This window comes from Ipomoea nil, unplaced genomic scaffold, assembly GCF_001879475.1.
Source record: "Ipomoea nil cultivar Tokyo-kokei standard unplaced genomic scaffold, Asagao_1.1 scaffold1932, whole genome shotgun sequence".
Taxonomy (NCBI): Eukaryota; Viridiplantae; Streptophyta; class Magnoliopsida; order Solanales; family Convolvulaceae; genus Ipomoea; species Ipomoea nil.
Genome location: NW_017618360.1, coordinates 2,173,653 through 2,187,954, shown reverse-complemented (window position 1 = coordinate 2,187,954; position 14,302 = coordinate 2,173,653). Strand labels below are relative to the sequence as shown.

The following is a 14,302-nucleotide window of genomic DNA, read 5'->3' as shown; positions in this document are numbered from 1 at the left end:
ACCATCTTGTACAAAAATTGTACTATCTTATGATATGTTTGGTTCATGGAATAGCTTATAGCATTCCTTGAAATAGACCTAGTCCATCGTTTGGTTCGGTCATTTTGTCATGGAATACCATTCCTAGGAATGAGTTATTCCCTTTGCAAGGGGAATAACCATTCCTAGCGGGGTTTTGGTATTAGCTATTCCCATTGTAACACCCCCGATTTTCATGCCAATTTAAAGCTTAATTATGCAAGGCAAACTAACCATTATATAACATAAAACATAAGCACAGCAGAAGTCTAAGTAAACACAAGGAAAACCAGGAAGTGTTAGGCCACGTTCACCCCAACGTGAACGCACAGGCAAGGTCTAACAACATCCATCTAGTATGTTCAACATCAGCGGCACACAGACCAAAACACAACTAAACTGTCTAGGGGATCTAAACTATCCACGTCTAACGCTCTCGCCATCTACTCAAGACCTGTAAAGCACATAAAGAAATGAGACGACGCCTGGTCAGCGAATAATGCTGGTAACCCATCAATACGCGTTCAATAGAATATATAGATAGTTTAATACAAAATCATTTTCGAAACGGAATACTGTATATATCAGTTCAAAACCATAAAGAGAGAAGTCAACGGTAAAGACTCTATTCCACTCTCAAAAGAACAAGGGAATCACATCCCAAAAACGTCAAGACAAGAACACAACAGAACAACTCACACCGCTCAAGATGTAATAAGCTACTGATCACAAAGTAGAAACATCACGGCAAAGACAACAACGATAACAAGTACAACTCAAGGTGTATTCTACTGATCACAAAGTAGAATACCCCTCGACATGCTCAACAGAAGAGGATAAACAATCACACATTGGCACACATGCCACCGTGACACTACATGTCACATGTTACACATTCCAGCCTTATGCCCGGTTCCAACCTTATGGCTACCCCTAACCTTATAACTAGTTCCAACCATTACCTCCAGGACCCCTGTACTTCCAAGTCCAACCTTATGCCTCCGGGAACCGTCGTTCCCCCACCAAAAACCACCAACAATTTCCACCAACACATAGTACACGAGGGTACCGTTCAATTCACGGCCTAAAGCCACCCAATACATGAGCCTGAAGCCCAATTCACAACTCCATAATCACATCATGGCCACCACGAGGACCACTTCTGTACCTTGGTGACTAATGTCCCATACCATTAATCGTGCAATCCGGGTACATCCAATACACACACTCATCACAGGAATCAATCAATGGATCACAACAAAGATATGAAACCATACTCAATCAAGGAAATGATCACAATCCGATACCAACGATGATCAACACAAGTTATCATCCATAATATGAAAGAACAAACCACACACGCTAGCATTTCAACATCAAACTAGCATGCTTATCAAACGGGTAAACCAAACATAGTTCCGAAGAACATACAAGACTCATCATGGTTCAACGAATCACAAGGTTGAACACTTAGCACGATTCAAGACACCAAATCCTACATGGATTCCTACCAATACATTCTAGACATACGAAACATCAAGAAGACACTCAAATAGCCCAACAAAAGAACATCGGGAAGTCAAAACATTAATTACCGAGTCAAAAGAATCACGGGGAACAAATCCCCAAACACCAACATTTGTGTACCCCGCGGGTGGGGCCACGGGTGGACCTCCACTCGTGGTTTCGCCCTCGGGAACCATCTTCCACAACACCTGTACCCCGCGGGTGGGGTGGCGGGTGATGCACTACCCGCCGTTCCGCTCGCGGGTACATTCCTGTACCAAAAATAATCCCTTCGGAGATTTTCTAACACCAAGTCCAAATTCAAGTCCAAAACACCCAAAATTTCACAAAATACAACAACATGACTTGAATCAAAGGAATAGCCAAGCAATGGCATACAAGAAACCTAATAGCAAGCTCTAGATATGCATTCCCACAAGACAATGCATCAAATCTCACATTTCATATCAAAAATCACGTGTAGAAGTCAAGAAATCATCATATAGGTAAGAAAATAGATTTTGTAAAGCATGGGTTACCTCTTGTAGCCTAAACCTTCACTTATCACACCCTTTAAAGCTTCTAACAAGGCTCTCCTTCAACTCCAACTTCAAGAACACACCAAAAGACAACAAAGATTCTATCTTTAAGAAAAGACACTTTAAAAGGTATTAAAATCACTAAAGGACCAAAGATCTTACCCTCCTATATGCTCAAGATTAAGAAAGGTTGAATCTTGGAGACCAACTTGAAGAATCTTGGAATGCCCAAACTTGGCTTGAAGAAGAAGCTAACTAAATTCTAGAGAGAATGAGGAGCTTTTGTTTTTAGGGTGTTAGGAAAGAAATGAAAGATGACTCTAGGTTAGCTTGGGATACAAACATAAGGTGAAAAGTCTACTTTACCCTTACTAAAGTGGGAAAGTGTAAGGAGATAAGGGAACAATTCTTTAAGCTTAGAGTACAACTCCTTGACTTGGGTTGACTAGTCAATTTCTAGTCCCCGACTATTGAATTTTCAGGATTTTAGGAATACATTATCAATTAGACTAGGATTAATTACCTAAAACTAGGACCATGTCGTCTAATGGTACCCGGGCTGGACTTCCATTTGGAAGATTATAAGTTCGAGCCTCACTACAACGTAATAGAGCCAGTAGCTTTCAAAAAAAATTACCTAATTAATCCTTAAATGAAATTTGGATTTACCCCATGCTCTTGGGAATATAACCCCTCCAAATTCATTCTGTGAACCAAACGTGCGGTTAATATACAAATAATCGGCAAATGTGGTTAGGAATAATAATTCCATTAATTTGATTAATTTTGAATCGAACTAATTGAATTCTTATTTTGAGGAATTGTTACAATGTTACCTAATCAAACAAACTAAATTATACTTTAACTAATTCGATTAATTGGTCCATAATCAAATTTTTATTATATAAAATTTATTTTATATTATATATTTGATAAAATCATTTGTCCACAAAAGAAGCATCCAACAAAATTGATATGGCAAATTAGTAAAATAAGTGATAGTGAACTTATCTGTCATATAAGAACGTTTAATTCAAAAATGAGTGGTTATAAAATTTATTTTCACAATTACATTAATTTTAAGAAGCACCAACTACTTGCATTTTAAGTGAGTACAATATTTAATACCTAGTTCACACCAAATTATTTGACACCAACATGAATTCAGTTTTAGTGGCAAACATTGATTACAACATAACTTCACACAATATTCATCGATTTAATTATAGTGACAAAGTCATTGTAACAATTAATTACTCGTCACAATTATCATAAATTAGTGACAAAACTTGAAATCAACACAATTATTGTCACAATTTAGTAATTTTTGTTACGAAATTATAGAGCGTCACAAATATTTGTAACAATTTTACACAAAAAAATTACAATATTAGTGACAACAGTATTTTTTCTTACAATTTTTTTCTCATTTCTAATGGTACTAACCAATTGTATTTTTATTCACAAAAAAAGTTGTCATAATTATTATAAACAAGAGTGACCAACAACTATTTGTCACAAAAAGTACAAAAAATTTGTGTCCACATTATATTTTGTCACTTTTACATTCGTTCCCGCCATAATTATAATACCGCCAAAATGCAAATACATTTAGTGACAACAAATAGTGACAACGTATGTTACGACATTATTATTCTCGTAATAGTGACAACTTATTCATAACAAATACTTACTTGTCACAATTATCATATTATCCGTGACAAAAAAAAAAAAAAGGTTATCACAATTATCTCACATAACAGTGTCGAATTATTTTTTTGGTCACAAAAAAGATATTATTTGTGACTAAATTATGAAGTGTCACAAAAAGTTTGTCATTAAATATCTTCATTCTTGTAGTCTTGGCACTACTGATATGATGTAGAAATATTAACCAACTGATTTGATAAATTATGATATAAAGGATTTTTCTTATTTGTAATTCAAATTTAATTTCTAATATTAAAAAAAAAACATTTACAGTTCTAAATTAATAATTAAATATATTCTAATTTCATTCTTCTCGTATCGTATCGTTTGTCAATCATTGAAAAGTCTAACTCGCTCCAAATATACTATTCCGGCCTGACTCCATTGTCTCTAAATCAAGAATGTATTGTGGATTGAACTCTTTAGAAAGATTGAAAGGTAAAAAAGAAAATTAAAATACTAAATATCTATACTTATAGGCAAATATAATTAAATACAAAGTAACATATTCTATTATTATGACTGTCAATGTATTAGAAATTTTAGTTATCTTGAATAGATGAACAGTAAAATAAGTTCTGTTTTTAGTGTCGAACCCAGTTGTGCAGTGGGTGCATTGATTCTTTGACTGAACAAGATTTAGTAAGTATAAAATATATACTATTTTGTCAGGGGCGAATTCAGAAAATTATGTGAGTGGGGGCGTACTTCAAATGACTTTAGAATTGTCAATGACAAAATATCAAACACATATAATATATTCAAATACATTATAAATTATAATACAATGTTTACAATAGATTACAGGATAGTTAAGGCGAAGCCAAAACTATACTTGGGTATGGTGAAATTTTAACCTGATGAAGCACACAGAGTCAACAAACAGGATAGTTAAGGTGAAGCACACAGAGTCAACAAACAGGATAGTTAAGGCAAAGCCAAAACTATACTCAGCCGCCTCAAGGCTTGATCTCATGACCTCCCACATAGAAGAGGTCACTACATGCCATTTGAGCACAAAGTGTTTGGCAAAATATAAAACATAATCAATTAGATAAAATAGTTTGAATAGAAAAGACATTATATTCATAAATACTTTAATTTTAATAGAAAAGACATTATATTCATAAATACTTGTTCTTCAAAAAAATATTCATAAATACTTTAATTTTAATTTTCTTTTAAATATATCAACTTTAATTTTTTCTAAATTAATTTGAATACGATATGATGAAGTATAATATAAACTTGTGGTCTACATTAACTAAATGACTCACAAAAAAGTAGGCTTAAAAAACATTTAATTTATTTAAGGCTGGGAAGAAATAAAATAAAGAAAAGAAGTAAAAATATATATACACATAAAAAAGTAGAATTTAGAGAAAAATATTTAATTTATTGAAGGGTAGGAAGAGTTAAAATAAAGAAAAGAAGCTAAGATATACAAGGGGTTTGAACTTATGACATTTTATATTAAATCATATCCATGGTTCAACCAACTAAATTTTTTTTGATCAAGAAGAGGGTGAAAAACCCGGGGAAAAACTAGTGGGTGCTTCCATGAGTGTGCCCAAAACTGCTTCCATGTTGAACTCTAACGCCTACTTTATCTTCCCAGAGCAACGGCATGAGCTGAGCAGGCGGGAACTCAAAGATTGTTGTACCCAGCGAGTGAGTGAGGGCGGAGGCCGCAAGCTCATCAGCGACTCTGTTCTGTTCCCGGATAACATGGTTGAAGTGCAGTTCCTCAAATTTGTTTCTCTCCTGCTCGCATGCCAACAGGATATTGCTTCCTCTGCCCGAACTCTGGGCGACCGAATTCAGGGCCCGTATTGTTCTGATGGAGTCGCTCTCAACAACTAGTTTCTGGACCCCGTGGTTCGCCGCTAAACGCAGCCCTTGGAGCACCGCCCAAGCTTCGGCTTCCTCCGCAGAGCATGACCCGATGTGGTGGGAGAAGCCTCGAATCCACAGCCCCTGGCAATCCCGTATGACTCCTCCGCAACCTGCCCGCATAGAATCTCCCTTACAACATCCATCCACGTTCAACTTGAGCCACCCTGCGGCCAGCTTTATCCACTTAGCGACTTCATCTCCCGAAGCTGCCGATTTGGTCGTGGGCGCCCATCTGCTTCGGAACGCAGCCTTCACCTCGTTACATTGGTCGCGAACCCAGTGGCAACGATGAGTGATGCTTGTGTCCGTTCTTTCAAACACCCGGGCGTTGCGCCACCTCCAGCACCACCATAACGTAATTCCAAACGCTTCCCGCCAACCCTCCGGGAAACCCATGCGCGTTCCAGCCCGCAAGTTCGCAGCGAACCATCCCTTCCAGTCCATCGCTTTGAGGCGTTGCACAGTCACCGCGGGGAGCTGCGACTCCCACAGCCCTGCCACCACCGGACAGTCTCGGAACAGGTGCAGCAGCGTCTCCGAGGTACCTGCACATAAAGAACACGAGTCATCTAACGTAAAATGTCTCCTCACTCTCTCTACGTTCGTCATCACTTTCTCATGCTTAACCAGCCAAAGGAACACCGTCATTTTGTTGGGAATCTGAGTTTTCCAAATGATCTTCCAATCTTGATCAATACCCCCGCTCTCCTCCTCCTCCATATCCTCATATGCAGACTTGATCGAGAACTTGCCCCGTGCATCCTTACTCCACCCCCATGTATCCTCCTCGGCGCTCTCGTCCAGCACGATAGACGCATTTATCTTCGCTTTCCACACTGCTGGCAGCGCAGCATCAAGCATCTCCCACTTCCATCCGCGCCCATGCTCCCAATACTCCGCCACTGTCGCGTACAGCTCCGGTAAAGGCAATGGAGCAGTAATATGGTCGTAGAGCCGGTCGTCGGTTGCCCAGCTATCCATCCAAAACTGGGTAGTTTTGCCATTGCGTACCACCCTAGTTAGGCCTCGCTCCAGTGTAGGTGCCGCATTAACGATTCCTCTCCACACATTTGACATCCGGCTTCCTGTTGCCGCACCACTCATCCCCCTATGCGCGGAATACTTGTGCGTCAACGCTTGTACCCAAACGCTTCCTGGTTCGGTTTTCATTCGCCATCCCAGCTTCGCCATGAACGCTACGTTGACAGCACGAAGGTTACGAATCCCCAGTCCTCCATTGCGCTTAGCTCGTGTCACCGTGTCCCACTTGACCAAACTCATTGCCCTGTTATCGCCATTGCCACCCCCCCCCCCCATATGAAGCGTCGGGTGATCTTCTCGAGCTTATCGCAAATCCCTATCGGCATCCACACCGTTTGCATGGTGTACATAGGCATTGCACTGAGAACAGCTTTTGCCATCGTGACTCGCCCAGCCAAAGTGAGGGTTTTTTGACTTCCACCCGTCTAATCTGGCTGCAACTCTCTCGATCAGTCCATTGTACAGCCCATGCGTTACCCGCCCGTGTATCGCTGGTACTCCGAGGTAGCGGCTAAGGTCTGTGGTTTTCATCATATGCAGCGCATTGGATATTTCCTGCGCCAACATCTCATTAGTGTTGCTCGAAAAATAGACTGACGACTTAGCAAAACTGACTTTTTGCCCCGACGCCTCACAAAACAAATCCAGGCAGCGCATAATGACATTGACTTGATCAATAGTTGCTTCGGAGAATAGCACCATGTCGTCTGCGAAACATAAATGAGATAGGACCGGCCCCGAGGGCGCCAAACGGATCCCTTTCCACGCTCCGCTGTTCACCGCAGCGGATATAGATTGACAGAGGCGCTCAATGCAAAGTACAAACAGAGCTGGAGATATCGCGTCCCCTTGGCGTACTCCCCTCCCAGGTTTGAACTGATCCGTGCGATTTCCATTCCATACAATGGACATAGTGGGAGTGCTGACACATTCCATGATCGCCCGCACCCATCCTGCTTCAAACCCTGCATCAACAAGGGTATCTTTAATAAAATCCCAATTTAAACGGTCATAAGCCTTTTCCAAGTCAATTTTAATGGCCATTAGGCCTGTTTTCCCTTTCTTCAGGCGCATGGAGTGCAGCACTTCTTGAAACAAAATCACGTTATCCATGATTTGTCTTCCCGGGACGAACGAGCTCTGGAACGGCCCAACCAAACCTGGCAAAACAAATTTAAGACGGTTAGTGAGGTCTTAGTTATCACTTTGTACAGCACATTGCATAGACTAATTGGCCGGAACTGCTTGATGGTTTCTGGCAGTTGAACCTTGGGAATAAGCACAATAAGAGTATCATTCACTTTCTCTGGCATTTTGCCTGTTTCAAGGACCGAAGCTACCAACTCAAACACTTCGTCGCCCACTACGTCCCACATCCTTTGGTAAAAGGCCGCATGGAGGCCATCTGGGCCTGACGCCTTTAGTGGGCTCATGTCGAAAACAGCTGTTTTAACTTCATCTTTGTCTACCTTTCTATTGAACATCTGCCAGTCCTCAGCGTTAAGAGTAGGAAACAGGCCCCGTCCCATGGCCCCCACGTGTGCACCTTGGTCCCCTCTGAAGAGGTTCATGTAGAAATCTTGGACATGACGTTGGAGGGCATCTTCTTCAAACATCCAGTTGCCGGAGTCATCTTTTAATCCCCGGATTCGATTCTGCGCTTTGCGTACCATGGTGGCTGCATGATAAAATTTAGTATTCCTGTCACCAGATACGATCCATTCCTCCCGTGACCGTTGGAACCACATTAGTTCCTCTTGGTATAGCACTTCCTCCAAGGCACTTTTTAATTTACCCTCGAGCTTCAACAAGCCTCTGTGAAACGAAGTCGCCAACGCCCGCTGGATCCCTGCTATACGGGCTAGAAGGATTCTTTTCCTAGTCGTGATGCTCCCGAACACCTCCTTGTTCCAGGTTATAAGGTGTGCCTGTACATTATTGATATTTCCCTGCACTGTCGCACCTGGGATCCAGGCCCGTTTAACTACCTGGCCAAAACCCGGATCAGTTAACCAGGCCGCTTGGAGCTTGAACTAGGCGTTGCCCCCAGATCTTCTTCTTGCCGTGGTATGTAGCAAAAGGGGCGAATGATCCGAAGAAACCCGTGGTAGATGTTGCACGAATGCTTCGGGGAATCTTTGTCGCCAGTCCACATTGCACAAGGCCCGGTCCAATCTTGCCCCTTTGGAAGTGACAACATCGGATCCACGAGCCCAAGTTAGGCGAGGCCCACTAAACCCTAAGTCAATTAGGCCTTCCCCACTTATCCAATCCACAAAGTCCGAACTTCTTTGAGTAGAGTAAGCATTATAATTTAACGTTTCTTCCTGGCAGGAGACGGCATTGAAATCCCCTGCCACGAGCCAAGGCCCACTAATCCTCCTCTTGCTGCTTTGGAGTTCATCCCACATCCGCTTTCTCAGTTGATGTACCGGGCTACCATACACAATAGCGAACGCCCACGGTTCCTCTCCTCCTTCCTGTACCTGCACAAGAACAAATTGCGGGTGAGTAAAGAGTACCTCAATATGAAGGGGATGGTTCCAAAAAACCCATATGCCACCACTAAACCCCACGGCTTCCACCCTAACCCAATCTTCGTAACCAAATTTAGAACAGATATTATTGGCATGTGTCCCAGAGACTCTCGGCTCCACCAACCCAACGATACTTGGTTTGTGGGTCTTGATTAAATGCTTGAGGACGCGGTGGAAATCCCTATCACCTGCACCCCTGGCAATTCCAGATAAGACTTAACATTAAAACAAAGAAACAGAGATGTAATAGACACAACCAACGAAGACCAAACCAATGGCAGAGCGCGACTAGCCAGTGTCGACGCCAGCGGCGTCGGTTCCGTGACCCCCTCCTGGTTCGCCGTCCACTTCCATGACAGCGTCTCCATCTTCATCTATGCCATCGGGATCGTTGCTGTGATGTTCTCTTGTGCCATCTCCTTCTTGGACGTGATCCTCCCCATCCAGAGACACGGCCACCACTCTTTCAGTCTGGATGAGCTTTCCTCCATGTGATCCCCTCACAACAACGTGTTCATCTGCTTCTGCCGCCCTTCTTGAACCGTTCCCCGCCACACTCTGAAGGTCACTGACCTTCTTCTTTCCCTTGGTGGTGGCATGCTGGCGTGCCTCCTTCTGGTTGTCGATCTGTTTCTCATTGACAATCACGTTCGCCCTCCGCTGCTTCCTACCAATACTTATATTTCGGCCATCGTTCTTTATGATCTCTTGTGTCTGGTCACCCCTAGTTTCTCCCTCAACTTCGACCTCCGGCACTTCAGCACCTCCGATTCCCGCAGCTTCCATCTCACGTAATTCGTCCAGAGGTTGGAACCGTGATTTGCCCTGGCTCATCGGCGCCCCCTCCTTACGGTGCTTGCCTTGCTCTGGCTTTTGGGGAAACCGTCGCTGAGGTTTGGTGACCACCATCCACGACCCATAAGGCTTCGCTGTAGTCTCCGCGTCGGCACTGCTCTGGACTGCCGCTTCCTGTTCTGCCACGGCTGGCCCCCTCTCGATCTCTCCTGCCATCGCAGTGCTCTTTGTAGCCGGACATGCCTCTTGTGCATGGCCATATTTCCCACACCCGAAGCAGACCAGATGGAGTCCCTCGTAGGCTATGAAACGGCGCTTCCCCTCCAGCGTGAATTTGGACAGCAACGGCTTGGTAACGTCTATCTCGACACAGATCCGCACGAATCTCCCTCTGGATGCTTGGCTTGTCGCATGATCAACACGGACTGGACGCCCGATCTTGTCACCAACCTTCCGAAGGAATATCCCGCTGTAGTACTCGATGGGGAGACAAGGGAACCGCACCCACACCAGAACCTTCTCCGTTTTGTCCGTCATGGGGTCGAAATTTGGCTCCCATTCCTTGACGATCAAATAATGATCAAGGATCATCCAAGGTCCTTCGAATTTGGCGAAGTCTAGATCCTCCTTGGATCCAAACTTGACTAGAAAGTAGTCATTATCGATCGCGATCATCTCAAAGCTGCCTTTGGGCCGCCATAACGCGCAGAGCTTCCGCATGAGGAAAGAGTATCCTACCCGTTTTCCCCATACCTTGATTATGAGCACTTGCCTCCATGGCTCCCTGATCGCCTCCTTTTCCCTCTTGGTAAATCTGATGGTCGGACACAACGGATCCTCATCTTCCTCCGATTGGTCCTCGTCGGATGAACTGTCGTCGTCAGCCTGATCTCCCAAAGAGGAGTCGACTAATGTGATCGCATTTCTGGCAACAGCATCTCTGAACGATCGCAGTGGTTGGGCCGGCCTCGAATGGTCTACTGATGCGTCGCACATCACCATCGCCTCAAGAGGCGTTTCTTGCACTACGTCGACGTGTGTCTCCATGAACCTCGATGGCTCAGCCCCGCCGCGTTTCGACTTCTTAGTGCTCCGTTCGAGCAGATCCTCGTCCTCCGGTGAGCGTTGTTTCGAGAGCGTTTTTTCCATCAAAGGTGACATAGTAAACAATAATAATAAATTGTTCAACCAACTAAATTACTAAATTCTTTAGTAATTTGTACATATACATATATATTAAGGGGCTGGGGAGGGGTGAAGGTGGGCAGCTGCCCCATTGTAGCTTGCTCATGTACTTTGTAAAGAATTATGAGTGTTTTAAAAAATATATTAAATTTGAAAACTAAAAAAGAAAATAAATAATGAAGTTACAAAAATGTTGTTAAATTAAATAATGGATGTAATAAGTCCAAAAAATTCATGATAGAACAAAAGTCAAATGTATGTCCCTACGGACCTACTTCCACTTATGATAGGGATTTATATTTCTCTGGTGTTTTTCATATTTCTCTGGCGTTTTTCATATTTCTCTGGCGTTTTTCATTTTTCCTTGTTGGCCAAGCTAAGTTTGTCTTCTTCAACTATTTTTCTACAAAATATTTTCTGTTTCTTTCTCCCAAAACATAGAGTTAATTAAAATTTTACTCTCTAAATATATACCCATATCATCTCCATATATTTTTATCTAGCTTTAATTACTTCATAAAATTGCTTCTTCTTCTTCTTTTTTTTTTTTGGTTCCCAGTGGTAATATATAGAATATTATTATTATTATTAATAGCTAACTTCTATGAGAGAGAGAAAGGATTCTGCATGTGAGAAATCTATAAATTAGGAAGAAGTGAGAGGGAGAGACAAACTGACAAAAGATATATATAGAGATAATATTTTACCATGCAATCAGGGGCGGAGCCAGGAATGAGTAGTGCGGGGGGCCAACTACGGTTGAAATACTAAATCAAATACATTGATATCCAGTTAACATATTTCAAAATAATCATTACATTACAAATTTAATAAAGTTTAAAATAAATAATTTATAATTGAATCTATATTAAATTATTTTGTAATATGCTTTTCAATGCACATTGCTTTGTACGGTTGAAAAAATGAAAACATTCACGCATTTTTTAAAAAGACTATTGATTATTTCTTGAAAACTACCATCTCCACAACATAACATAATAGCAATTGTTTTCTTAAATACATATACTACACAATTTTTATATTATTATGCATGTTAAATTAAATACAACATTTATCACGTAACCACAAATAATCTGCATAATTAACCAAACAAATGCACCTTCATATCCATTATTTATAAAACAAAATCACTATTTAAAATAAAAAATAGAATATGAAACAAAAATTAACCAAACATGTAGTTAGAAACAAAACAAAAAAACAAAAAAAAAAAAAACAAAAAAACAAAAAAATAAAATTAACTTGAAAAATATGCATAAATTTTAATGACAAATTATCTTGTTATAGCATATATACCGCATATATGTATAGTTCTAGAGAGAGAAACTAGTAGGCAGGTTAAATGATATTTAATAATTTGAATGTGAGTCAACAATATAGTGAATACATAATTTGAAATGGGAGACAGCGGGAGATGTTGAGAAGATGAAGAAGTTTATAACTTAACTTGTAGAATTAATTTAAGTGGGAGGGGGACCAAATATTTTGAATGAACAACAAAATTTTAATATTCTATATAATATTTTTTAAAAAAATTAATATTATATTTAATATTTAAAAAAAAAAAATTGGGGGTGAGGGGGGGGCAAGGCCCCCCTTGGCATACCTTTGCCTCCGCCCCTGCATGCAATGGATTCATATGATAATGATGGGCAAACCAATGAGTGATCCTGCAAGTGTCATGCATGCGTCCCATCGGGTCGAAAGGGTGAAGTAGTAATATAAGTGAAGATTTCCAACTCAAAAAAAAAAAAAAAAAAAAAAAATACTTCTCATTTTAAAGGGGCCATGTGATTTATTTTTGGACATAGTTTGTGATAATTAAGGTAAAGTGATTGAATTTTTCGCACGTTTGGTCCCACAATTATAATGTCACTAACAACTTTGATCCACAATTTATAAAATATACAGAATTGGTCCACGACTATTACTTTCTTAGGAATTTGGTCCTTCCAGCGCATTCTCCGTTCAATTTTAGCTGAAATTTTTTTTTTTTCACATTTTTAACGTGGATAATATTGTCTTTTTTCATCTCACCATCAGTAATAGTGTATTTTACCCTTTCATCTTTTTTTTTTTTAAATCTTCTTATATTTAACAATATTACAAAAATATTATTTAAGATGCATTTGGCGATTTATTTATTTTTCGTAGCGATCATAATTGAATAAACAATGTGCAATGTTCACTTTCGCATCTCTATCGCCCGTCAGCATGTTCAACATAAAATATACTTAAACACATAATACACAAATTACGTATACAATTTAACTATTAATTTAAACATTTAATCAACGTCGAACACAGTGACTAATTCACTCACAGAATTATAAACACCTCTAATTTAGACTGATTTTTAATTAATATCAAATTTTGAAATTTATTACCCATTGAGTATTTTACTACTTATTACTACTTATATTTATAATAATATGTGTTAATTTGTTATATTTATAGTTTGTTACGTATTAGTACGTATATTTATAATGTGCATTAATTTGTGTGATTTATAATATGTTACTAGTTTTTTACGCGCATTGCGCGATTGGGATAATGCCCAATGTTTTTCTTAAATAAGTATTTTAAAGTATATCAATGCAAGATTATATTGGAATTGTTCATGCATAGATAATTGAACGTTGAATTTGCGTATTTAAATGGGTAATTCTAAGTTTATAAATGCAAGATAATATAGTCAAGATTGATTATAATTGTCAATAAAATAATTGTATGGGTATGGTTGAAACCAAATACGGGATATAAGGGGGAGCAAATAAAAATTTGTTGGTCCCGGTAGGGTCGAAAAGAGAGTCTAGAGGAGGGGGGGGGGGTGAATAGACTCAATTCGATTTTACAGAAATAACTCCTTTCGGGGTTATCACGCAGCGAAATTGTTAGACGAGTTTTATATTGCTTTGCACTGTTTGTTGCTTTATGAGAACTTTCGGTTGTGAGAGAATATGATATGCAATGCACGAAAGTAAAGCAGAGAATAAGTAAGGAGAGAGGGACGAGAGATTTTTATAGTGGTTCGGCCAATTGTGCCTACTCGAC

At 40.3% G+C, this 14,302-nt stretch overlaps 1 protein-coding gene across 1 annotated transcript; it reads right to left on the bottom strand.

The window, feature by feature from the left end:
• Nucleotides 1–7,013: 7,013 nt before the first annotated feature.
• LOC109193892 lies at nt 7,014–11,203 on the bottom strand. The gene is made up of 5 exons (XM_019344717.1): nt 9,541–11,203; nt 9,436–9,443; nt 8,813–9,196; nt 7,939–8,698; nt 7,014–7,870 (listed from the first exon to the last, which is right to left on the bottom strand). Exons 1-5 carry the CDS (start codon nt 11,201–11,203, stop codon nt 7,014–7,016), a joined length of 3,672 nt encoding a protein of 1,223 aa, XP_019200262.1.
• Nucleotides 11,204–14,302: the final 3,099 nt, after the last annotated feature.

What these genes read in the sequence shown, in the direction of transcription:
- LOC109193892 (XM_019344717.1), bottom strand. Translation starts at nt 11,203, where the DNA reads ATGTCACCTTTGATGGAAAAAACGCTCTCGAAACAACGCTCACCGGAG. An exon ending in TCGTGCAACATCTACCACGG is followed by an intron (nt 8,699 to 8,812) that starts GTTTCTTCGGAT and finishes GGTTTTGGCCAG; the next exon opens with GTAGTTAAACGGGCCTGGAT. An exon ending in CAAGCAGTTCCGGCCAATTA is followed by an intron (nt 7,871 to 7,938) that starts GTCTATGCAATG and finishes TTGTTTTGCCAG; the next exon opens with GTTTGGTTGGGCCGTTCCAG.